Genomic DNA, 24,666 nt, shown 5'->3' on the forward strand with positions numbered 1-24,666 from the left:
CTTTGCCCTCTACGCATGACGCGTCAGGAGAGAGACTGTCAGCCAATGGGAGAGCCTCGTTTACTGTAGTATGACGTCGGCTACACATAGCCTGCTAGCTGGTCTGCTAACGAGAAACAAGATGGATTCTCCCATACTGGTAATATTCATTCTTGTACTTACTTTACACAGTGTACGTATCATGATTCCGTGTTTCGTCTATAAGTGTGTCACACAAAATGTTTGTTTAGACTTGTCTCTCGAAAAGTGGTAGTTTACTGTCGGTTTAACTGGTGTTGGCTGTGTCGGCTAACCTGCTAGCATCGGTTAGCTTGTATACGTTTATCGGTGATGTGGAAGTGTCATGTCTTCCCTTTGACTTCTCGACTACTTGTCTGACTAATTGTCTCAAATACTAATTGTTTCAAATACTGTTCACATTGTTGCAGACCGATTTGACTGTATTTGTTTCATTCATTTGGTGTCTGCGCCCGTCGTAGTTTCTTTTTTTCTTTTTTTTAACTGGCCAATCTTTCGCTTCTGACCACTGTTTGTTGACTGCAGCCACTTCACTTAACCTGGCGTTATTATACGACTCTGGTGTGAATTAAACAAAGTGCGTTTGTTTGGTGTCTTCACAGGAACCATCCTTATACACGGTGAAAGCAGTTCTGATTCTCGACAACGATGGAGACAGGCTGTATGCCAAGGTATGATTTAAGCTATTGTGCAATAAAATTATCCTCAGTGGTTAAAGTTTTCTCCAACATTTGCTCACTGGCCCTCTCATTTACGTTTAACCGCGGGGAAGTTTTTTCTCCCCAGCATAATCCATTTGCGGGACCAATGATGAACTGAGTAATAATTACAATTTTACGATCATAATTGAGGGCAGACATAATTCTTCTGATTAATAAGTAACTTATGTTGGCTGGATATGTATGTGTTATTAAGGATATTCTTTGATATACTGTATGCTTTGTGTTGCCAAACAAAACTTGTTTATTATTAGTGTGACGGAGCCATGTATTTTCATTCACTATACAGTATATTAGTGAAGAGTGGCATAAACTAAGGCAAATATGCTTGTTGGACAGGGTCATCCCTGTCTCAAGGGTCCATATTTTTCATATTGTCGACAAATCACTAAAATGAAATAAAACTAAAAGATTAAAATCAGCAATTAATTGATCCTACTAAGTATAACCTAAGTATTCAAAGCCTAGTCCATCGTATTCACCACTGCCAGTAGAGCTCATTGTTGTCCAAAACTATTACCTTTATACAGACACACCTAAAAGCCACTATTTCTCTGGACCACATGATCCTTTATTATGATGAACATTATGATGACGTTCTCGTCATTAAGTAATATTCATATAGCAGCAAATTTGCTGCTGAAAATATTTACCAACAAATGCATCACTTGCTCCTCCTGACTGAATATTGTTTGCCAAAATACTGCCCAGATGGATTAGGCAATAATTAAGCCTTTAAGATTAATTAAATAAAACCACATTTCTATCACCTACTCCCAATATATTTATTTTGTCACTTGGAAGGAATGTACTTGGGTCTGAATAACACACTGTTGATTTTGATCTGTTTGCTCTGTTTGGTTTTTGAACAATAAAGAGGAAATACAGAATATCAGCAGCTTTATATTTTAATAGAAAATTAAACAAATTAAAGTGTTATGTGGGTTCTTAGGTCCATTCAAACCCTAACCCTATGATAACATCTTTGAATTCAATGTATTTGCAGTATTATGATGACACATACCCGACAGTGAAGGAGCAGAAGGCTTTTGAGAAGAACATATTCAACAAAACACACAGGACAGACAGTAAGATATTCATTATGTTTAATACAGTCACTGTTCTTCACATAGCACATGTATGAAAACACTGTATGGTTGTTTACTTTTTGTGCTCCCTTAGGTGAGATAGCGTTACTTGAGGGCCTCACTGTCGTCTACAAGAGCAACATAGACCTCTTCTTCTATGTAATTGGAAGTTCCCATGAAAATGAGGTAAGTTTAATTTAAGAACTTTAATCAGTCATAGGAGACCAGACAAACTTTTTTAGCAATGATATTTAGCCTTGTGCAATATGAGATTTCAAAGTAGTAAAACACTTAGATGCTTGTACAGTCTCATCTGTCTCTTATTAGGTTTTATTTTACACCTCTACATAAACATTTGACAGTCTGTAGTGAATGATTTGCAGTAATTTGTGTTTATTTTGTGATTTTTTTTTTTAGCAAGTGAAACTTGTTTTTAAAACTGATTATGTGACCTGCTGAGCATTTTCTTCTTAATTTGATGCACGGATCATTTGTACTTCCACATGTCGCTATTCTTTTTTTCTCCCCGTTGTCGTCTGTAGTTACATTGCACAACAACGATCAGAAATTGAAAGACATTGTGTGCCTTCCTATTGAAAAAATTTGTGAACACACCATAAAAAGTTATACTTACCTCTTGTATTTATTTATTTATTTATTTATTTAACCAGGATTTCCCTTGAGATTAGATCTCTCTTTTCCGTGGGCGACCTGGCCAAGAGGCTGAACTGGTGCACAACAATTATAAAAACAACTGACATAACAATAATAATAAAAAATAAAATAAAATAAAAAAATTGACATAACAATACAAACATTTCATCATTCAAGAAAGGTGCACATCTCTGTTTATGTTTTATAAGAGCCTTGAATTCAGGAAATGTATATTTTTTTTCCTGGTTAAAATTGTGATCCCATTAAAAAAAGAACAGATTCACATATATTGTTTTGTTCTCAACAGCTAATGCTCATGGCTGTTCTAAATTGCCTTTTCGACTCGCTTAGTCAGATGCTGAGGTATGTGTTGGCAGCTGTTATTTATTTAAAGCAAATATTATTTTTCTATCTGTGTCTGTTGAATTAGGCTTTATGTATATTTTTGTCTTTTTCCATAGAAAAAATGTTGAGAGAAGGGCTTTGTTGGAGAATATGGAGGGGCTCTTCTTGGCTGTGGATGAGATCGTGGATGGAGGGTAAGTAAGAACCCAGCCGCTTAAAACTTTAGTCGTTTTAACAAGAGGTGACTTCTACACTGTCAGTGCAGCCTTTTTCTTTTGTATGACAAACTGTTGGTTTTGTCTCTTTGCTGCCTCCTGCAGGGTGATCCTAGAGAGTGACCCACAACAAGTTGTGCACCGCGTGGCCCTCAGGGTAAGCCTCTCCTCCTCTCCTCAGAAATATTCAGCAAAGTTTAGTGTTGCTTATGTCAGCTATAAACATACCGTTATTGTTCCTGCAGGGGGATGATGTGCCTTTGACAGAGCAGACAGTCACCCAGGTGAGAAAAACATCCCCGCCTTGATCTTCTCTCTACTATAAAGTTTAAAAGCTCCATTAGTTTATTGAAATTACTTCAGAACCTGTAAATACAAGGTCGTTGTTATGGCATCATTCCCCTCCACCCACACTTTGTCACTTGCCTCTGGGTTGTCATATATTGCATCCTCTTACACACATGACGGTGTACATGATTACTAATTATTTTTGCGGTAAGGTGGTATGTAGCCAACAGTGGTTCCTGCGCTTAACTTCTAACATGAGTCTGTCTGTGTGATTGAGCTGTTGTGATTAATGTTGTCATTTAAGAGGCCTGAGACTGGCTACCACCATCCCTCCTCTGGCTGAGATTAATGGCTGTTCCCAATCCCCATGCTTTATGGTTATGCTTCAGCCTTCATTCAATGAATTAAGATGATTAATTAGATCATATTTTTTCCCCATTTCCATCACTAGTTCCTCATTTCCTCTTCTTTTTTGTAATGGGCATATGCAACTTTTTCCATTCCTCTATCTCATCAACAAGATGCAACTTGTATACGTGTGTATATATATATATATATATATATATATATATACACGTATATATATTTCGTTTTATTTTATTGATGCTTTTTCTCCTCCTGGTTTGTCTCGTGTTACTTACAGTTAAAATTTTGTAATTTGGGATGTTCCACTTGGTCTAAGCTTGTTTTCCTCCACAGGTTCTTCAGTCTGCCAAAGAACAGATCAAGTGGTCGCTCCTACGATAGTCACTCCTGCCTAGCCACCCACCAGTCTGTCAGTGAGCCGCTGTTCAGCCCAGTCTTCATGGCACTGATCCACATATTCCTTTTCCTCCGAGTTCAACTTCCTCAATCAAAGCTGTGAGGAGTACCACTGGCAGATCCAGTCGCACTCCTGGGACTACTGCTTGATAAAAGTTTCACTTCCCTGTTATTTTTTTTTTTTCTGTTTGTGCAGGCGTGCATTGTATGGCTTAATCCTAAGGATGAGATATGGTGTACATTCCAGTGTCAGGGTTGGCCTGTTTTCCTATGTATGTTTGTTTTTTGAATTACAGGATCAAGGTGTTTATTGACCAGATCTATTACTCCATAAAACATCGATAAACCTCATCTTAGCCTGCCACAACATTCCATGTGTCTCCAGGAACAAGAATTTCATTCAGTTTGGCGACTGCTTCAGATTACTGTACTAAGTATTCAGTCACTATCTCTTTCACTTCATGTATATGACCATTATGATTAGAAAAAGTGTACGACTAGTACTGTAATTATACCACTGATCACAGAGGGGTTTTTTTGCATTCTGTCGCCAAATAAAATTGTTTGTTGTTACGGGAATGCGAACATCTGCTCCATGCCTCCATACTACCTCGTGTGTTGAACACCGGATTCTTCTTAATCTTTGAACACACACACACACACACAGCATTTTTAAAATCTGCAAATTGAGCAGGTTTCTAAGGGTGCACTCACACTAGGGCCAGTTGTTCCGTACCGTGCAGAAGCACGAATGTTAAGTGACACGCGGTTGCAGAAAACGTGATGGAGAACGAACCCGAAGTGCAATTGTACCGTGCTCAAGCACACCTCTTCCAACCGTGCCGTGCCAGGGAAGTGCACCCTACTCAAGCACGGTACACTTGCACTCACAATAGCCATAGAATAGAATCCGGACTTTGGGGGGCAAACGTGCTTGGGCACAGTACGATTGCCTAGTGTGAGTGCGCCCTTAGATCTACTGTTTACTTAGCTCAGACTTGCCTAGCTCTTTGTTCCTTAGGACTGGAGCAAAAGCCAGTGTCACTAGAACAAGGGCTCCATCTCCTGGTGTCTCCAGCAAAGTGCAGAGGTGAAGATGCACAATAGCCTACAACCGACACTAAAGACAGAAAGGGGAGGAGACCTCTTCATGCAGCTATGATCAGGCGCTTACATTGTACTGTCACATGCAAATAAGTTTTATGGAGTCTTATTTGATTCATTTCTTGCCTGGAGAGAGGCGCTGTGCATCATGAATTGTGTGCTCCCATGTATGGACCCCCACCTTCACACATTAACGGCATACACTCATTTTAATGCAAATGAGGGATACACTCCTTAGAGGAATAAATGTGAGAAAAGGCACTACATTATGCGGGTATCTGATGCATATTACAGGAGGAGAAATGATAGATCTGGTTTCTTCCAGCATGGTATCCCCCACATGTTCTCAGGCTGATCACTGAAGGTTTTCCCTTTTTTGCAAGCAGAGATTTGCATTGATTGCGCAACAGACAGAGAGCCATGCCTAATTTGAACCACATTAGGTCATGGATCTTATTACAAATCTTTTTTCCTTCCTTCCTTGTGAGATTGTACTTGGCATGCTGTGACCTGTCTGCTGGTCAGAGTCAAAAATTATTTTTGCTCCAGTTGGTGCACTTTCTTTCTCTTATCTACAAGCAGATAAGTCACAATGCTTCAAACTGTGAAACAGATACAGTGGGTGATGTGGAGATATCTTTGACCTGGAGGTCTTTGTGGAGAGAAGCACATACGTTGGTAGTAATGTCAGAATGCATACTGTTTATTTGCCCTGTGGGAAATATCGTCCCTCTTCCACTGGCAACAAATAACAATCATAAAATAAAAATATTTGTAGGCCAGACAATGAGGTATAAATGCTTAAAATATGTTTAAAATATTGTTTGCATATTGTATCAACCACCGTTTACTGCACAGACATAGATAATAACAAAACAAAGTGACGTGTGTGTGTAGTTGATGTTTTTACATACACAGAGCTGTGTAGTCAATGAAACTGTTATTGGCTCTGACCTGTCCACCTATTGTCTTGGCACGGCTCCAGTTTCATTCATTCAGCCTTGTGAGTCTATGGCTCTTTACGGCTGCAGATACAGCATGAATGGAGGCTGTGTTGATGCCACTTTCTCTGTGTTTTACTGGAGAAAGAGCCACAAGAAAGGGAAAGATAATCACCATAAATGAACTTCATTATCACACCAGCTCACTGTGATCCCACCAGTTTGCTGGTGTAAAGAGACACGAAGACATGAAGGTTAAAGAGGACATGGTAAGCAGAGGTAGATGTCAGTAAATGTGATTAGATGAGATTCCAGAGAGGGCGCGATGAGGCAGAGATATAAGGGTTAAAACAGATTCCCCCCCAGGGTGCCTGTCCATACCCTCACTCTTCATCTAGATAGCCTGCAGCACCATCGGTGGCTCAGTGACTCACTTTCATCCACTAATTATAGTTGCACCACCATAAAAAACCACTGAGGTAATTTATATTAATTATACAGGAATGAGTATAACAGTTTGAAACGCCATGGCTTGACATGCTGTACATAACATGCAGTAAAATTGTCAGAGATGTGTGGGCTAGAGCTTTGTAATTGATCGATGCATACAGCGAAAGAGTCGCTCTCTTTCTCTTGTGTGTGTGTGCGTGTGTGTGTATGAGTGGACTGTGTGAATTAGAGTCAATAAATTATCATCATCTGTAAGCTTACAGAGTCTTTATGTCATAGTCAATGGGCCTGAGCACCCATCCAATGTCTTGCCCTACTAAGGAGAAACATTGCTGGGGAAAACAATGACAGTATGTTGGATCCAATACAGTAAACAGATTAAAGGAAGTGCCATTATATTGTCTGAGCAGGACAAAGGGCAAGACCCACATGATGTTTAATGACCCAGTGTATTAAAATTAACAGGGCTATTTTACCTCCACTGCTCTCCATTTCCAACCAGTACATGGCACTAAGATTTAACATAATGATATTAACATTATGTCAGAGAAAGCAGCCTGATATGACAGGAAATCATTCCCTCCATTATCCATTCTTAAACTGCATTAATTCAGTCAAAAGAAACTAAACCACCATATCTACAGAATCATTGTACATATAGTTTTTTAATATGGATCATTATAGGCAGCTCAAAGTGTGTGCGTGTGTGTGTGCATGCATGCATGCAGGGGAAAGATGGTAAGGGCCCAGGCCAGCTTCCTTTGCCTCAGCAGCATCTCAGCAGCCTGATGTGGTTTATGGCCCCAGTTGCTCTCTCTGGGTCTGTTTATGGATTCCCATAGAATAGAGAATCATGGCTGCTTCAGGAAAAGCCTGCCAAAAACAACACCTCCACCACTGCACTCCTGCCTGGCTTTGCCATAACTCAGCACACTGTTTATGTTACTGAAGAGAAAAAAACAGTATTCATAGTAATGACATAAGATGACTGTAAATTCTGATGCTAATGTTTAATTTTTTTTGTTGATGTAAGATAAAAATGTCACCACAAATGTGGCTGGTTTATTGGATGTCGTTACAGGTTGGTGAAAAAATTGTGGGCTTTGTTAAGGGAAAGCTTTTTTCTTGGGGTTGGAATAGCATTGCCTTTGCAGGAACAGTTATTTTATGATACCTGTAAGATTTATTACATGAAAATGTTCAACTTTGATAGGATAATGAAAGTGCACCACCAAGGGCATTGTTAATCGAGGAAATATTCTACCTGATGTGTTTTCCCTCTGCTGTTTTCCCCCAAAGTTCTCCTATGCCAGTGCAGTGCATTAGTCTTCACAGAGAGCATACTTTAGAAGAGTGATAGTGCAGGCACTCTGGATGTGAAAATACTCTCTGGTCAAAGCTGGTACTGGTGAGAAGCAGTCGGGCCGTGTTGTGTTTCTTTGTGCACGGATGGCAAAACAAAACCCTCGGCCGTGGTTGCTCAGACTCGCTGTGCCGCAGGGGAAACTCCCATCATCCCCTGAAGCTGCACAACTGGGGCACATCTGGTTAGTGGATGGGCTCAACTGGACCCTGGACGACCCCTTCTGTGATCCTGCAGGGCCGTGTGTGAGCCGGGGCGCCTGTCGCTGCTACTGATGGTGCTGTGTCATGACAGTCAGAGGTTACTGGGTTACTGCGGTTATCAAACAGTCAACACTGAGTTTTGGTCCAGCAATGATGCAAAAGAGCAGTAAAGGAAGGCCATCAGTCATTTTCACTGTAGACAGTCAACATCAGACACTGCCCTGCTGGCCGTAAAGCTTTATGAGCTTTGCTGTTGGTGTTATTTAACTCCCACTGCATCCATCAGTATGTGTCTTCTGTGTGTGTGTGTTTTTTTCTGGCCATGTTTAGTCTTGTTTTGCTGGGGGAAAAAATCCAAGGTATTCCCTCCACCTTTTTACTACTGTGTGTAAGTGTGTATTTTTTTGTAGCAGGGGCTAAAGAATGTAAAGAAAAGCATTTTCTGTGGCATACCTCTGAACCCTCAGTTTGTTTCCCTCCTCCCTCTGTCATCTACTCTTTCTCACTTTCTCCCCTCCCTCCCCGTGGATTCCCCAACCACACCACAACACCGTTAACAGACGCAGACCCTGACAGATTTACAGCCATCGTCTTTCCATTGGCCGCCAGCGTGACAGCAGAGATTTAATGCCGGCTTCTCATTGGCCAAGATTTGACAGGTAAATTTATGGGCGCACTGTGATTTGATGCCTCCTGCCTTTGAAGTGAGTTACAGCTCTGTGGCTTATAGGACACAGAAACGGTGTCAGGTTGCAATCGTAAAATCTTATCCCTGAAGGGAGGTGGCGCTGGAGTATAATAGTCCTGACGTCATGAAAGGAGAAGAGACCTTCCTGGGAGCACAGAGGAAGAACAGAGAAATTTGTGATAGGATGAAAAAATGCAAGGGATCTACCCCAAAAGATTTAGAAGGCAATGCAAAATATTCCATTAATGCCAAAGACAATTCAATTTTGCCACTGAGAAAGAGAGAGATGGGAAAACTTGAACTTCCACCCTGCATCTGATTTGGGGTTTTCTACCTGAGCTGTCTGTTATGATCAGCAGGTTTTCTGGTTGACTTGGAGGTCAGACGATGCTAAGCGGCTGAGTAAATCACTCAAATCAAATAGCTGATCAGCAGCAGCAGAAAACTGCCAAAGTCACTTTGGCGTCTGACTCCTACTGTATCTCTCTCGCACTGCAGCACCAGTGTTCGTGCAAGACCATCATCCGTCTGCAGCCTATCTCTTCATCAGCCTGACAGTCTATCCCGACAAGATCAAGAAGAGCGAGAATGTGGCCCTGTAACAGCCTTGACCCATGGAAATCTCTAAGGGTAAATAGCATGGCTGCCCCTGCCCCGTCTATCAACCCCCAGTGAATTCATGCACCGTTTCCCTTGGATATCAAATCCCTCTCTTTACTCTTTCACTTCACACTTGAGGTCGTCTGCTCAAGTGGAAAATTGTCTGAAAATGCAAAGACAGGGGAAAGCCCTGGACTCAAGCGGGATTGCATAATTTCATAAAGACCTTCTCGTGAACTTGATAAGTTGGGGTTACACAACGTGCCCTCTGACAATCTGCCATGTAAGAGAAAGAAAACAGGTTTTACATCTCAAAGAGATATGATCCCTCTGAACTCGGGGGAATGATGGATAGTTTGGCGGTGTGTTAGAAGAGGTTGAGACAAATATGCCTGTATAGAGTTAACAGTTTAAATGAGGGCTTTTCCGTGCAATCATGTTCTATTTATGAACCTTGGCCTTTGTTGCTCTGATGTCTTTAACAGGCAGTTCTGACTATTTCTCTTCTAGCAAAATGACTTCATTAGTAAAAGCTTCTTTTAACTTATTAACAGTGTTGAGGTCATGGAAAAAGCTTTGCTGAAAGTTAATGTTCTGATAAACTCATCTTAGAGAAGATTTTCATCACTCCTTCAGTGTGTTTCTGGTCTGGAACATAAATATTGTCTCCCGACAGAGCAGCGAGCACCCTGTAGCTCTGAAGCCCAAATATGGACTCTTTGCAGTGGATGAGACTGACGATCTAAAACTGAAAAGAGAAATGTTTTTCACCTGGTCTCCTTTATTGTGTTGTAACTGTCAATAACGACTTAACAAGGGAGTCTACAGTCATGCTTATGGCTCTGTGAGACTCAGACACAGTAGAGCTTTGGGCTAAATCCCAAACCGAGAGTCATCCTCACGTTGTCAGGGGAACACAAAAGTTATTATCGTCTGTACCAAGTGTGATGGCAGTCCAATCAATAGTGGTTCAGACATGCCTCTCAAAACTAGACATGTCAACCTCAGGTCAGTATTAAGAGAAAAGGAAGGGTCATCAGAGCAGGTGGCATACAGTACAGTGTCAACATGAATGTCTGTAATCAATGGGGTACTTCACAGGCTAAGTGGAAACTTTGACTTGGTGGTGGTGTTGAGGTCAGCAGTCAGCAGAAGTCTTTACAGGACTCTCAGTGTTTGAGCTACATCACTAAGAATGGATAAAAATGGCCTAATCTTTACAAGTTATTCCACAATTTACTGGAATAAACTACACATTATAACAGTCTTTTTAATCTAGAATAAAGAGATTTCTCTAGAAATCCATTCAACAGACAAATATTGACATTTATGTAAATAAATCTCATGTATCTTAAGCAACAGCAAATCAAGATGAAGATTTATCCAGTTTAGCTCGTCTGTAGATTTGTTTGCAGTAACAACAACAAATGTGAAGCCTGTATAATCCCACAGTTAATGATAATGAATCCTTTTAAACGATATACAGTAAAACTTTAATAGTGGTGTCGCCCTGCTTACTATAAAAGATCAGAGAGCAGTGAAGTTGAAGAACCCATTCTCCTGGCATGTTGCCCCTTTTTAAAGACTATTACATATGTCAGATTAGAGGAAGTGTGCAGTGGCGTTTACAGGGACCAACATCACAGCTGGTGGGTTGTTCCCTGGAGAAGAAGCGCAGTCTAAACGTGTCCCAACAAGCTGTAGATTAATAGGGTGGCGTAAGGCCAAGGCATGTTAATTTATCTGTCGAGGCTAAACGCACCTCTGTTGGAAAGTGATTTTTACACAGTCGGCAGGGCGCCGGGGTGTCCATTCTGTCAAGGGGAATGTGGATGACTCTTTGGCCAAATAAATCTTGGCAACAAGGTCCCAGGCAACTGAACTTGATCTTTGTAAATGCATCTGCATGCCGTAGACCTTTAGCCAAGGTGTGCATGGCAGAGCAGGAAGCCCCCCGCCCCTTGTTCTCCGTAGCCTCCGGGCCTTTTCTGTCCATTCTCTCTTTGTGAGCACATTTTTGAAGCGGCAGCAGAAGATTGTGTGAATCAAGAGATATCAATGTCAGTGGTTTGAGTTAAGATCGAGATAAAGTTACACATTTCCTTTGACCTCAGCAACCTCCCTACTTTCAGATGCTTTAGTAGTCTTGTGTGGTATTGTACATTAGGAATTCAGACAGAAGCTGTGTGAGAGTCCTTGTCATAGCAAGAAGAGCACAGGTGTCACTCACTGGCAACATAAAGAGTAGCTGAGTTCTTCTCAAGTGTCCCAGTCAGCCATGACACTGTTGGCACGATACCACGGCCAAGAAGTTGAAGCAGCTAAATGGAATTCAGCCAATATTTATTTTATCATTTACTATTTATGCGTATTCTTATGGGCTTTTCCTCCAATAAAATGTCGACGTCTTACCCATTAAAAAAAGCACCATCAGTCACAGATTCAAACTGTTTCGATCAATCTAATAATCTATCTTTTCCCTTCATATCTTCAGACCTCCTATCCCATTTGTCTCTTCCTTTTACAGATCTTTTGGGCTTCACCTCATTAAACCAAACTGCAAAAAAACAACGTATTTTCTAAAATTCTTTTTAACCGGAGGTTAATTTCCATGTATGAATATTCATGATTTGAATATATCAAAACATGCAAGTAGGCCAAACTTTACTTTTCCCCTGTTACCAGTCAGTGGGTGACGGCCTCCGCCTCTCTTCTCCTCAGTGTTACAATTTTGAGTAATGGGAATGATATTCACAGGCTAATTAATCTTGTTGAGTTACACTAATTAGAAAAGTAGTGGCAGACATCTGAATATGGGACCGTTTGAAACATGATATGACACAACATTCCCCATCAGAGACATTAGGTGAGGCAGGTGTCTCCACTCTAGCTTCCATATGTTTTACTAGATTTGGTAAAACTTACTTTTACTTTTATGTATGCAACGACTTTGTGTAACATATTTGTGTGTCCTTTGTCGTTTGTCCACCTCAGACTGGTGTAAAATGCCTGCCATTTGCTAAGATGCCCGTCACTTACGGAGCTATTCTTTAATTTCGTACCAGTAAAGTTCTCATATTGGTGCATTATGCCTTTTGGTTATAACGTAGACCAGGCTTCAGTTACATACATAATTTAGTTCTGAATAATATCCCCTAGTATTAGGGAATATTACAATATTTGGTAATCATTAATAAGTAATGCATTCACACTTTCGCTGCTCATTGTTTGACAAGAATTTTAGATTTATGGCAATTTTTTTCATGTAATATCAAATAATTATTGAGCGAGTGTGATAAGTCAAATTGATGTTTTTACAGTCATGCTGCCACGGTTGGGTTAACATTAAAATCTATGTGTGTAAGTGGTGATTGCACCAACAGGGTCATGTTCACAGTTAAGGTATTTAATTTGAGATTTCCTCTCTACATCTCCTATTCTGGAAAAATATAAAAAAACAACATTATATTCTCACTTATTGTTGTGTCTTGATCACCATTTACCGTGGACACTGTGGTCTGAGTGAATGTTTGAGGACATGTTAACTTAGGTGTCCAGGAAAATGGGAGTAACCCAGACAGATGAATTGAAATTTTAATGATGAGCAGCACCACCACGCTGACGGCCATGGAACACCTCAGACAGCTTAAATATCACCGCTAATTAACACAGAGAGGTGGGCTGTCACGGGCATGATGGATGCTCGGGTGAGGGGGGGGGCAGATCGCTGCTTTCAACCAACCAGCGATTCCTTTATTAATCAAAGCCTGAGATGAAAAGGCTCTCCTCCACCTCGGGGAGAGGGAGATAGCTGGAGCTATTGTTGGGAGGGTTTCAATCATTCGCTGTAAGCCTGTGATGTATTTGATCAGGGGGCATCCAAACATTTGTAGGAGACAGAACGTTTCTGGTGCTGAGCTCTTGTTTTTGTAAACCTCTGAACCACCCATATGTTGACAGAACCACAGTATGCTCAGTCAGTTGAGATTTACTGGATGTTGGGGAAATTTCTGTTTGGAGGACCTATTTTTTTATCCCTCTGACGGGAGAGGTGAGGATGTAGAGAGCTGGCTATCAGTCTTAAGAGCACTCCCCTCCCTGATAGAGTGAGCCAGACGGAGCACAAGGCAGCACTCCTACACTTTACCTCTGGACCGGCTCCATGATCAGTCTGTCTCACAGAGATGATTTCGAACCTAGATGATTTCAGCACTTTGTGTATGAAGATGGAGTGTTATCTCCCCCTCTCTGATCTCCTCCCCATCTACCTCACTTAAAGAGGTCCATTGTTAAGTGCCAGGGGCCTGTGGGTGCTGTAAATCAGGCTGCAGAGGGAGGGGATGTCTCCCATGGGAGGAAACGCACACTCCCAGCAGCCTTCAGGCTGATCTCATCCTGCCTGTCTTAATGCTTTAATTAAAGAACTGGTCAATAGCAAAGAGGAAGGTGCTAAAGGGTATGATCTGCACCTCCAAACGTACAACTGATGTGGCAATACCCTCGCAGGCAGAATGACGGGGCAGTGTACTTGGAGAAATTCTTTCCTACTGCTTGAAGAATGCAGATATTAGCTATTACCACACAGACAGTTATGTCTATTTTATTGCCTACTTTGACAATAACAGCAACATTTTAAACAAATCATCTTCATGCAGGTCTGACTGGCTGTTGTGTGGTTCCCATTACTCCGTTGTAGATGTTTTAACAAGCTCTAAAATCAAATTTGATTTGAAAACTGTTTTTTTTTTATCAGGATTACTTTGACCGGAATTTTTAACTTTTCTTTGCAAGTCCGCAAGTAGTATAATACAAAATCATATATGGGTCATACATTTTAAACAAGTCCAGGACATGATATCAGTGATTGCTTTGAGTTTTAAGGTGTATTGATCATCTGTTGTCTCAGCTTTAACGATTACCATAAAAGGCCCCTGAAAACTACAACAACACTTGGCTTTTTACACAGTGCAAGTACCATCTGTTTCCTACTGTCTCTCCAGGAAGGTCGTAAACAGGCGGTACCTTAGCATACACCTCCCTCTTGTGGTACTGACGAGGCCCTGTGTGAACCTACTTAAGCAACAAAACTGGATTACTTTGTGTAGTTGTCCAAGCTGAATGAGACGTGTTGATGAAAGGAGAACTCGTCACTGACAGTTGCCCTTTTCAATGCTTTTACTTTTCTTATTAAAACTAATCAAAATAAAATAGAAAATGGGAAGACATTTTCCCATGGAGGTCTAGAGATATCACATTCAAAAGATCATGATTTGTGATGTCACAGTGCCCTTCGACTACCAAAATCTACTCAGTTTAAGAAATTTGTAGAAATGACCTAAATTCCCTTAAAGTGTTGCTGAGAGAAGGTTACAGCCCTGACTGTCGCTGTCACAGAGGCATAAAAACTATTTTCATCAGCTTTGTATTATTGTAAATATTTTTATTTTGTTGAACAGTGGTAAGAAAAGCAGATTTGTTATTATTTTGCATTTATCATATAATTTGCTGTTGATGTGTCTGTCTCATTATGGCAAGCTGATGTCCGTCTCGCAGGTTATTTGTGTTTGTACACACACACCTGCCTCCCAAGATTCATTTGATAGTGTAGTAACATATGTTTTACATGTTATTATTGAAAACAACAGATTTATTTACGCTCAGCAAAATTTGGAGCATCTCCTTTAATCACATTCATGTCGATCAGTTACTGGTATTTTCTTCCCCAGAGCACTGAAAGTATCTTTAATTATTTCTACATCTTTGCCACTGCACTATGGAGACGACTGACCCTCAATTGTTCATGGATGCCACCTGCTGACATAACTAGTGCACTGCATTATTCTGAAATGTTCTGCAGTCTTTCTTCTTATCTTTTTCTCTAAAAGATGTCCTGACTGAATCAGGTAATGTACAGTTTGTACAGTTTGATGCTGATTAGAGCTCAGCAGTTGCGAAGTCATCAGAATAATCTGCTAATCCCTCTGAAGAAGTTTAGTTTTATGAGAAGAAAGGAAGAGATCTGATGTGAACAATTCACACTAGTTTAAAAACCGTAACAGCTTTATTGAGACTGGGGGCCATAAAAGTCCACTCACTACAGCATGATTGAGTCTTTACTTCACACCCCTGAAATAACAAAAAAATAAAAGTTGGGGCTAACATTAAAAAAATGTCTTTACCAAAACAAAATGTATACAAGTTCCTCCAACAAATACATGCAAAAGAAAAATAAAAAAAATATGCTGACTAATCATGGCTGCTATACTAAAAGGGAACGAGTATCAGCTTTTACTTTACTCCTAAGAGCATGTTGAATGATAATTCATCATGGCCTTTTCTGTTTTCATAAAAATCATCAGACTAATGATTATAACTTTGTAAATACTTTGATTCGCTTTTGGAGTGTAGGTCCCATACGTTCTATCTTCTACCCTTACTACAATTTAAATATATATTAACTTCATAAACAGTAGACAAGTCAGTGAGGGGCCCAAAACTCCTTTCACATGATCTAAAAGTCTGACAGCAACGGAACTAACAGTCTATTATAAAACATGTTTTAACCTAAACAGATATTAAATGTTAAAAACTCCTGTCTTCCTTTACAACTGAGCTACCATCTTCAGTCCAGTGTTTACAAACTGATTCGATTCTACAGAGGCCTGGACATACAATAACATAATGTAGGTTATGATCATAGCAAACACCACGTGGACCTTGTATTCCTCCCCTGTCCATAAACTACATTTCTCATCTTCACTGAAGATGCTCAAGGTTTAAACGGAGATGAAATGACATGGCACTATATTCAGGTCACATTCAGTCAGGTCAAGACATAGGTCAGCTGTCTACATCTGTGGATGAGTCAAATTACACGTTAAACACTTTAAACTGTACCGGGCCACTTTCACAAACTCTGAACTAAATCTGGTTAGCACCAAGAAAGATTTCCCAGTACCAGCAGTGAAAAATGATTTTAGGTCTGGGAGTAGTTTATGATCCACCTCTGTGGAAACAGCCTCATAAAAATCACTTCTGATGAGATTTGATAATATACTGTCAGGAACCTTTAGGTAGGTCTCAGCATTACAGATAATATGCTGACCCAGCCTCACTTAGAAAAATACTTTTGAAAGTCTCTCAAAGTCAGAGGGATCTAACACTGAGTGGAAAGAAATAAGACTGACAGTGGTTCCTAGGAGCAGGGACAGTAAACACACTGAGTTTATCTCAAGGGTGTTATTACAGAAGCACTTTAGGAAACCCCTGATTTTGCCACAGACAAGTCGTTCCTACATCCAGCTAACATTATATAAAAAAAAAAAAACTCACTAGATTTGTTTAAGAGCATCAAAAAAAAAATCTCGGCTACTCCTACAAAACCTGTCAGCCTCTACAGCCTTTCAGCAGCGTAACCTATTAACAGTCAGGGCATCACCCCTTTAAAACAAGGAACATTGTGAAGAACATGCTAATACCCAGATTATTTGAAAATTGGACATTTCAGGAGATTATAGTTAACTGTCAGTGTTATTCAACCTGTCTGTAGTGTTGTATAGTGTAGTTACTGGATTTGTGGGTAATTACTTCCCCGTGGCAGCACAGACCACAAGTCCGCTGGGATGTCTCACTTATCAGCATAAGCTGGTACATGGTTAAAAAGCTACATAGTTCTGCGCTTGTGCCCATTAGTGAATTGTCCGTGTGGTAAGAGGCAGCTCTGGGGCTGACAGCAGACAGTTCATGCAGCCAAAAATATTTGCAATCTCTTGGCAGCAATACCAAAAATACATCTACTCAGATTAAAGTAGATGTGAGCATTTTTCACTGGGTTATTGCTGTAATATCATGATCTGCTGTCCAGGATTGTGAATTAGTCCTTCTTTTGCATGTATCATAATGTAATGGCAGATTTTAAAAAAGTACAAAAAAACTACTATCAAGCTCTATGGATGAGCAAACTAAAGTTTGGTTGTGTTTAAGCTAGGCTGTCAGGTTACAGTTCTGTGGTGTTTCAATGTTCAACATTACTGAGCCGCAGACTGCTGCTGTCTGTAGGATCTTTTTGTGGGGTCCTGGAGGGCAGGTGGGTGTCAGACAGTCAGACGGTTGTTGGAAGGCTGTAGGGGGCTCCAGGAAGCTGGATGGCCAGGTGTATCCTGCGAGTACTGGCTCTCCTCTTTGCTCATCCCAACAGTGCAGAGCCGTCGGTGCCTGAGCAGTCTGTCTGTCCGTGAGAAGTTCTGAAGCCGGGCAGAGAAAGATGTGCATTTGAGTCAAAGTGAAATAGCAAAGCTGACTGCCACAACAGCTGCTTTTATTTATAAGATTCTGGCTAAAATGCAGAAACCCTAAAGAACATGCAAAGCCAAGACATTGAGAGTGAGTATGATTTTGGCCTGAAACTGGTTCTCAAAATAATCCTCAAATTGAGCATAATTTCTGCCAGACTGTTGATTTATGTGCAGCGTGAGGTAATCACAATGCCAGATTAACTGCATGAACAATCAACCAGTCGGCTCTCAGACGAGCAACCACATGTCTGGTGTGTGAGAAATTTTGGTCAACTGTCGCGCAGCGGGAGCAGCTCCTCTGCTGAAGCAGCATTTTCAATATTCCAGCTAAAACTTTGGTCTTGGAGCTGGTGTGATAAAAAACATAATTTCTGCATAATCCAGCAAGTTTTTGTTCAGTTTTTTTTCACCTTTATTTTCAATCAGTCATCAAAGAACTGCAGAAGGTAATCCGCCCTTTTCTGTTTTCATCATTATTATTGAGGATGCGGTTGTTATGTTTGGGGAAACTTTATTGGAATTATCAATGGACAAAACCAACCTGTGACTCTGTGTTTGCATTCAGTGTGAGCATCATGTCACGGCTGGTCAATTGATCCATACAGCATGAGTTTAAATGAGGTAGATTGTGGCCATGCAGAAAGACTGACTGAGATGAATCTAAAAATGCTCAGTGAATAACATACAAGAAAAAGGCTACATTAAAGGGATAGTTCACCCAAAATTCAAATTTCACATTATCTACTCACCCTCATGTCGACTAAGGGCTGGGAGAAGTTTCAGAGTCCTCCGTGCCTTCTCAGAGTTACAGCGGGGTTCCGTGCAGCAGTATTTGTCCATATGGCGGTAGCGAACGGGGTTCACTTTTCTTTGTCCAAAAAGACACACCAAAAAACATCCAAATACCTCCACACAGCTCGTCTGTAATGTCCCTCTTGTATTGAAGCCCCAACATGAGAAATTGTTCGGAAAAAAATTAAATAAGTCTATATTTTAAGCTTGTTTGTAGCGGAAGTCTTATAAATAAATAAATATATATAGACTTATTTAATTTTTTTCCGAACAATTTCTCATGCTGGGGCTTCAATACAAGAGGGACATTACAGACGAGCTGTGTGGAGGTATTTGAATGTTTTTTGGTGTGTCTTTTTGAACGAAGAAAAGTGAACCCTGTTCGCTACCGTCATATGGACATGCAGTGCTGCACGGAGCCCCGCTGTAACTCCGAGAAGGCCCAGCCCTTAGTCGACATGAGGGTGAGTAGATAATGAGTGAAATTTGAATTTTGGGTGAACTATCCCTTTAAAAGAATGAATGACTAACCTGATGGCAGCGATCACACTGGTAGGGCTTCTCTCCACTGTGCACCCTCTTGTGTCTGTCCAGGTGGTAACGCTGAATGAACCGCATATCACACGCATCACAAGCAAATGGCTTTTCCCCTGTGAACAGCCACAAGTGGAAAATGTATCACTTACAGTCGATTTCACTGGACACATTGATCTCTTGCTTGCATAAAGATACTTTTCACTTTTAACATTAAATCGATTTGAAACATTAATCTTCTACTAAAACTTTGAAGGGTCCTCTCCAAAAGAGCAACACAATTACATGATATGGACAAACACAGAACATTTTTATGTTTTCTGTAGTTAAATCCAAGCAAAAGGAGCCTTTGAAATGTGTGGAGGCTACTCATTACTCCACCCTGCGTTTTCCGTATCTTTATACCAGAAAAAGGTCACAATGAGCTGTGTGTCCTCACCTGTATGTGTAAGTATATGTCGCTTGAGGTGGTAGCTACTCCGGAAGGCTCCATAGCAGTGGTCACAGATGAAGTTCTTCTGGACTTTCAGGGAACTGTCATCATCATCATCCATCTCGATTGGTGGAAGTAGATGCTATCAACAACAGAGACAACATTTAACATTTAATTTGTGAAATCTGGATTTAATATCACGAGTAGATCTTTGTAAAGAACAGCTCTAAAAATATCTTTACCTCCACCACTTTCTCTTTGACTTTGTTGGATTTTTTGTGCTTTTTCTTGGGTTGCATATTCTGGTTCGCCTGCATGTCCTTTCCATCCATCAGTCTTGATGTGTGATAATCCCCGTCTTTTCGGATTAGCTTCAGAAGAAAGCAAGAGATCAGTATAGTTTAGTTTACCACTTTGAGAGCTATTTAAAAACAGCAGAGCCTGCAATTAATAGTATAAAAGAAGTCACAGTTGTTGAAAATCACTGTGTATTATTAATAAACTTAAAATATCCTTGTGTTTGCTTACAACTGCATCATAGTGCATATTTAGTGTTAAAGCAATTCATCAAAGTTTATATTTTGTTTAAATATTAAATAATCACATATATTCTTCGCAATACACATGATGTTTCCTACACTGTTCCATGACAGAAGTAGACATTTTCTGTGTATAACCATCAAAGCAAAGCTTTTAAACTACAGATTTAGAAAACCCTCTGAGTGACCCTGTCTATTTTTGTCTTCATGCAAAAATCTCCCTCACCAGAGGTGGACAGCTCCCAGTCGAAGGATGCCCCATGTGGCTGTTGTGTGGTTGTCCGTGGTGAACCTGGTGTCCATGGTGGCTGTGCTGCGAGTGGCTTTGCTGGCTCTCAGAACTGGCTCTGTGCCCGTGACCCAAGGATGACATCATCTTCTTCTGGCCTGGGATGCTGTTGGCTTGCATTAGGGCCATGCTGGACAGCACCGCCTCACAGCCCAGCAACCCAGCCTGGAAACACAAACAACATGTCAGAGCAGAAAGTGGGGGCCATAAGACTCCTCACAGAGACAAGGAGTCGGGGAGAACGAGGTTGGGGGTCGAGAAATGGGACTGACAGAGAGATGAAATGGTATCGGGACACGTTAAAACCATGATGGTGATTCTGGAGATGAAGACTTCCACTGACCCATTTCATATGGTCTCGAACAGAGTTGTTGGAATGGTGTGTCATCGCCGTGGTTTGAATGCGTGTGTGTTTGGGGGAACAGGGGGGGCTTCACTCAGGATGATGGGTGACAGAAGAGACACCCACCTGAAAGTCTGAAAGTAGAGGCATGACAACATAAGGCTAAGCTTTTTACATGCTGGAATCAGGCGCTGGAAAACCACATCAATCTATTTAGATTGATCAAATCACGTCTGGATATACGGCATGCCCAGAAATTTATGTCCAGCATTAATATCTAGTTTATTAGGCAATAAACCCCCAGAGGTCTGGTGCACATTACATGTCACCACGGGTGACAGAAAACACAACAGTCGGGGAGAAGAAATAAAAGAAATGGAAGGAAGAAACTGACAGACATCAAGGCAACCTCCAACAACAAAACACATGTGTGCAGGAATGATACATCAATCAAACAAATGCTTCAAATGTGAAGTGACAATGAAAAGTGTAAAATACATCTAATGCCTGTGCTTTTTCTTTTTGACAGTAGTAAGTGCGCTATAAAACCCATTCTTCCTTTTAATCTTAGATCATATTGTTTTAGACATCGTAAAATGAAATATAGGCGACATGGGATGTTTTATAATCTGATTGAAAGCTACAGTTTGTCTTTGTACAGCTGAGAAAATAAGCCCAATAAACTGACAATACCCTGAGTCTACATCTGAGCAACTCACATTGTCATAGCAACGCTGGAAGTCGTGTTTCACAGCACAAATCAACCGATGAGTCACTGGGGTATTTCAGATAGTTCACAAACCAGTCAGTCACGTTAAAGTGAACTGGACAGCAGCCGTGAAATCTGGCGCTGTGGTAACTTCTGCAACTATCATCTGCTCTCAATCACCTGCACATGTAAAGCACTGTGTGATAACTCAACTGCATATAACTGCAAAAGTATTTCTTCAGAACAGCTTTAGTGTGGATAATTACATAAACAAAAATTAGTTTTTTTTTCTGTTGTCTCTCGGCTTGCATTATTCTGATTATTTAAACGTACAGCCAGAGCATGAAAATGATAAGATTGATAGAAGATAGATGACATAGGCTGGGATACAAATGTAGATGCTGGGGTGTCGTTTAGCTCAGTTAGTAGAGCAGGCGTCTCATGTATAAAAAGGCTGCAGTCCTCGCTGCAGCCGGCCCCGTATCGAATCCCGACTTGGGTGGCCCTTTGCTGCATGTCATTCCCCCTCTCTCTGCCTCCCCATTTTCTGTCTCTCTCTACTACGCTATCAATTAAAGGCATAAAAAAGCCCCAAAAATATACTTTCAGAAAAAAAAAGAAATGTAGATGCTTAACATGAAAGGGTCAACAAAATAAAAGAACAGCAAAACTTCCATAATAGAAGATGTTATACCGACACACCTGATGATCAATTAGGAAAAAGGACAAGGCTATTTTGTGTAGGGTTCATTACAACATTTCCAAACAAAACTCACGCACTGTACAAACTCCCTGCTCCTCACTGACTGCCTTTACATGTGCACGAGTGTCTGCTTTTTATGAAAAACACGTTATCCAGGTTTCTAACCATCCTCTGGCATGTTTTCAGGTGCATGCTCGACTCACATTACATAGTAAAAATATGTTTTTTTAATGGCAAATGCTGCACCGGCAATAAACTTGCTCAAAGGGAGTCTGATCAAAGCAGGTCATGAACAAATTGTGGCACTGGTCTGCAATCACTGATGATCAGATGCAGAAGGCAAATACAGGATGATTAATGAAGCAGAGCTTATACAGCCAGAAACCAAACTGCGTTAATATGCAGGCGTTAGGTAACTCAGTCAGAACAGGAATAACACAAACCAAACCAAACATCAGAAACCTCATGTGTATGAGTCCCCAGGTTTCTTTATAATCTGTGTAAACAGTAACACCATATTCCACATCAAAACCAGAATACCAGTGTGTATTTAAACACACTCATGTCTCACATGATCATGTAGCCTATAAGATGAAAAGGGGCAGGTAGCATTTTGTCCTTGAGAAAATCATCAAACATCCTGGGCAGTGAACAGCTAGTGGAGCAGTGGGAACACAGTACCACCATGCTCCAAACCCCTCACTGGATAAAAGAAGCCAGTATGACTATTGCAATGAGTGGTGAGATAAACAGTTGCGAGGGAGGCATCCAAGATTTATTCAGCAGCATGATGAGGCCAAATACGTAGAACCATCTCAACCTCAGTGAGTTTAATTGGGATTTTACGAAGAGAAAAGACACTGGGAGAGCAAGTTCTCCACAATGCATGGAACAATCTACCTGCAAAGCGGAACAACTGCAGCTACCAAAGAGAAGTGGTACCATTTTAAAGTATAGTGCAACCACACCAAATGTTGATCCAATCTACTCTCTTTGTGCACACTACTGTTACCTGGACAGACCATGCGTGCACACTTTAATGGTACAGAAAAATGCTACACATCAATTTAGAGTAAAATGTTTGCTCACAGTCAATCGAAGTATTTTTAAAAAGCCGGATAATTTTGGATTGTGAATGGCGCTCATTTGAAAGCATGTCTGTATAACAACCACGTTAAACAATGAGGCACTCAGGGTACTAGGGAGCTGGCTAACGACTGGTACCATGCTGGAAACCTGATCATCCCTGAACAGGTGAGCTTCGGTCAGACGGGGCTGAGTGTGGAGCTCTCAGATACCTGCTGCTGCTGCTGCTGCTGCTGCTGCTGCACGTACGACGTAAAAGTGAGCAGTACAAAGAGAGTTTGCTGAATGGAGCAGAAAATGCTAACCAGCTAGCCAGCCAGGAGTTGGGTTTGAGGATAACTCTTGTATGACTGCACCCCCACCCCCCACCCCAGACAACACAACAACAGCCAGGCAGGGCGTGCGGGCTCAGTGCCGACCACAAAACAACAGCTCCCTCTCCGGCTACAGCCGCTGGAAACAAACGAGCAGCACGTTATAAAACGCCTAAAGAACCGCGACAGAAACGTGTCGGAAAGCCGACTGCTTACCTTTCGGTTTAAACAGTTTTGTAGGTTATTATTTCTTGTCGCACTTCCAATTTCTTCTCAGTTTACAAACACTGACAGGAAACGCCACCGGAAGCGCTTCGCGGGGAGAGCCGTGATTGGGCGAACGCGCAGTCACGTGACCGGAGCGCGGTGACCTACATTTTCGGCCATGATTGTGAGGGACTGTTGGAGGCGGAGTAGGAGAGTATCTTTGGTGGAGGCGAGGCAGTGGCGGAGCACAAAGATCTGGACTGGACCCCCCAGCGATACATAGATAGGGAGGGACCACTACAACCGCTGTTTTCATAGCCAGCCTGTTTGCTCTGGAAAAGTCTATTTGAGAGGAAGAAGGGAAGAGATGATCAGGGTCTGTTTCCAGACTCTTTTGTGATGTGGTCTGACAGACCAACCACAGGAGTTTTGCACTGTAAAATTCATGAGCTAACTTCAAATATTTGTGACCAGAAAGTGATTTAATGAGACAGTCAAAAGCATTTGAAACTGAGGTGTGATATGCTTGTAGGCTAATTCAGTGTGTGCATAAGAAATATAACAATCACCCAGTCAAATCCCCATAATCTACAAATAGTCATTCAAAATATGGCAACAGTTTTAAGATCCGTTGTAGGCTACTTAATGTGGCTCATGATCTGTTTCTTGGCAGAATGTAAAAGTCAGTGTGAACACGAACCAGATTAATCCCTAAAATACCAGATTTCTATTTTTCTTGATATGGATCAAGTGACTCGACAGTGCATGACCTCCTAAATTTAAAAGATGAACTCATGCATCTAAAACTGCAGCGCTTTTCAGTCCTTTTTTCATCAACACATTTATTTATATCATACATTATTAAAAATATTTTGGCCCTTGTACTGTACCACTGCATTTCATTATAAAAAAAAATGTTTTATTTGCAAAATTGTGGTCAATAAGTTTCCAGCCAATGAGTGCGTAGCACATTCTGCTGCAACAT

The 24,666-nt window shown here is 41.0% G+C and overlaps 2 protein-coding genes across 4 annotated transcripts; one reads left to right on the top strand and one right to left on the bottom strand.

Annotated features, from left to right (window-relative positions):
- The first annotated feature begins 112 nt into the window (after positions 1-112).
- On the top strand, positions 113-4,674 carry copz1 (COPI coat complex subunit zeta 1). 2 transcript variants are annotated; one of them, XM_085782039.1, is made up of 9 exons: positions 113-139; positions 621-689; positions 1,744-1,825; positions 1,920-2,011; positions 2,787-2,842; positions 2,941-3,018; positions 3,145-3,196; positions 3,285-3,323; positions 4,027-4,674. In XM_085782039.1, the coding sequence occupies exons 1-9, from the start codon at positions 122-124 to the stop codon at positions 4,072-4,074; spliced, it is 534 nt and encodes a 177-aa protein (XP_085638165.1). In that variant the 5' UTR covers positions 113-121; the 3' UTR covers positions 4,075-4,674. The 2 variants fall into 2 exon arrangements, with proteins under 2 accessions (XP_085638165.1, XP_085638164.1); XM_085782038.1 differs by having other exon boundaries at positions 3,145-3,323; positions 4,027-4,233.
- Positions 4,675-15,479: 10,805 nt separating this feature from the next.
- Positions 15,480-23,776, bottom strand: znf740b (zinc finger protein 740b). Of its 2 annotated transcripts, XM_085782041.1 has the most exons (7): positions 23,691-23,776; positions 20,663-20,796; positions 20,257-20,484; positions 19,734-19,862; positions 19,498-19,633; positions 19,056-19,174; positions 15,480-17,681 (listed from the first exon to the last, which is right to left on the bottom strand). In XM_085782041.1, the coding sequence occupies exons 2-7, from the start codon at positions 20,705-20,707 to the stop codon at positions 17,532-17,534; spliced, it is 807 nt and encodes a 268-aa protein (XP_085638167.1). In that variant the 5' UTR covers positions 20,708-20,796; positions 23,691-23,776; the 3' UTR covers positions 15,480-17,531. The 2 variants fall into 2 exon arrangements, with proteins under 2 accessions (XP_085638167.1, XP_085638168.1); XM_085782042.1 differs by lacking the exon at positions 20,663-20,796.
- Positions 23,777-24,666: the final 890 nt, after the last annotated feature.

This window comes from Trachurus japonicus, chromosome 7, assembly GCF_045865225.1.
Source record: "Trachurus japonicus isolate A0001 chromosome 7, Traja_1.0".
Classification (NCBI taxonomy): Eukaryota; Metazoa; Chordata; class Actinopteri; order Carangiformes; family Carangidae; genus Trachurus; species Trachurus japonicus.

Bases quoted from the DNA above. Each gene is read 5' to 3' on its own strand.
- copz1 (XM_085782038.1), top strand. The intron at 690-1,743 runs GTATGATTTAAG...ATGTATTTGCAG, and splicing joins GAGACAGGCTGTATGCCAAG to TATTATGATGACACATACCC. The intron at 2,012-2,786 runs GTAAGTTTAATT...TGTTCTCAACAG, and splicing joins GAAGTTCCCATGAAAATGAG to CTAATGCTCATGGCTGTTCT.
- znf740b (XM_085782041.1), bottom strand. From the start codon at position 20,707: ATGACACACCATTCCAACAACTCTGTTCGAGACCATATGAAATGG. The intron at 20,485-20,662 runs GTCAGTGGAAGT...TTGTGTTTCCAG, and splicing joins TTCGAGACCATATGAAATGG to GCTGGGTTGCTGGGCTGTGA. The intron at 19,634-19,733 runs GTAAAGATATTT...TGTTGTTGATAG, and splicing joins TCAAAGAGAAAGTGGTGGAG to CATCTACTTCCACCAATCGA.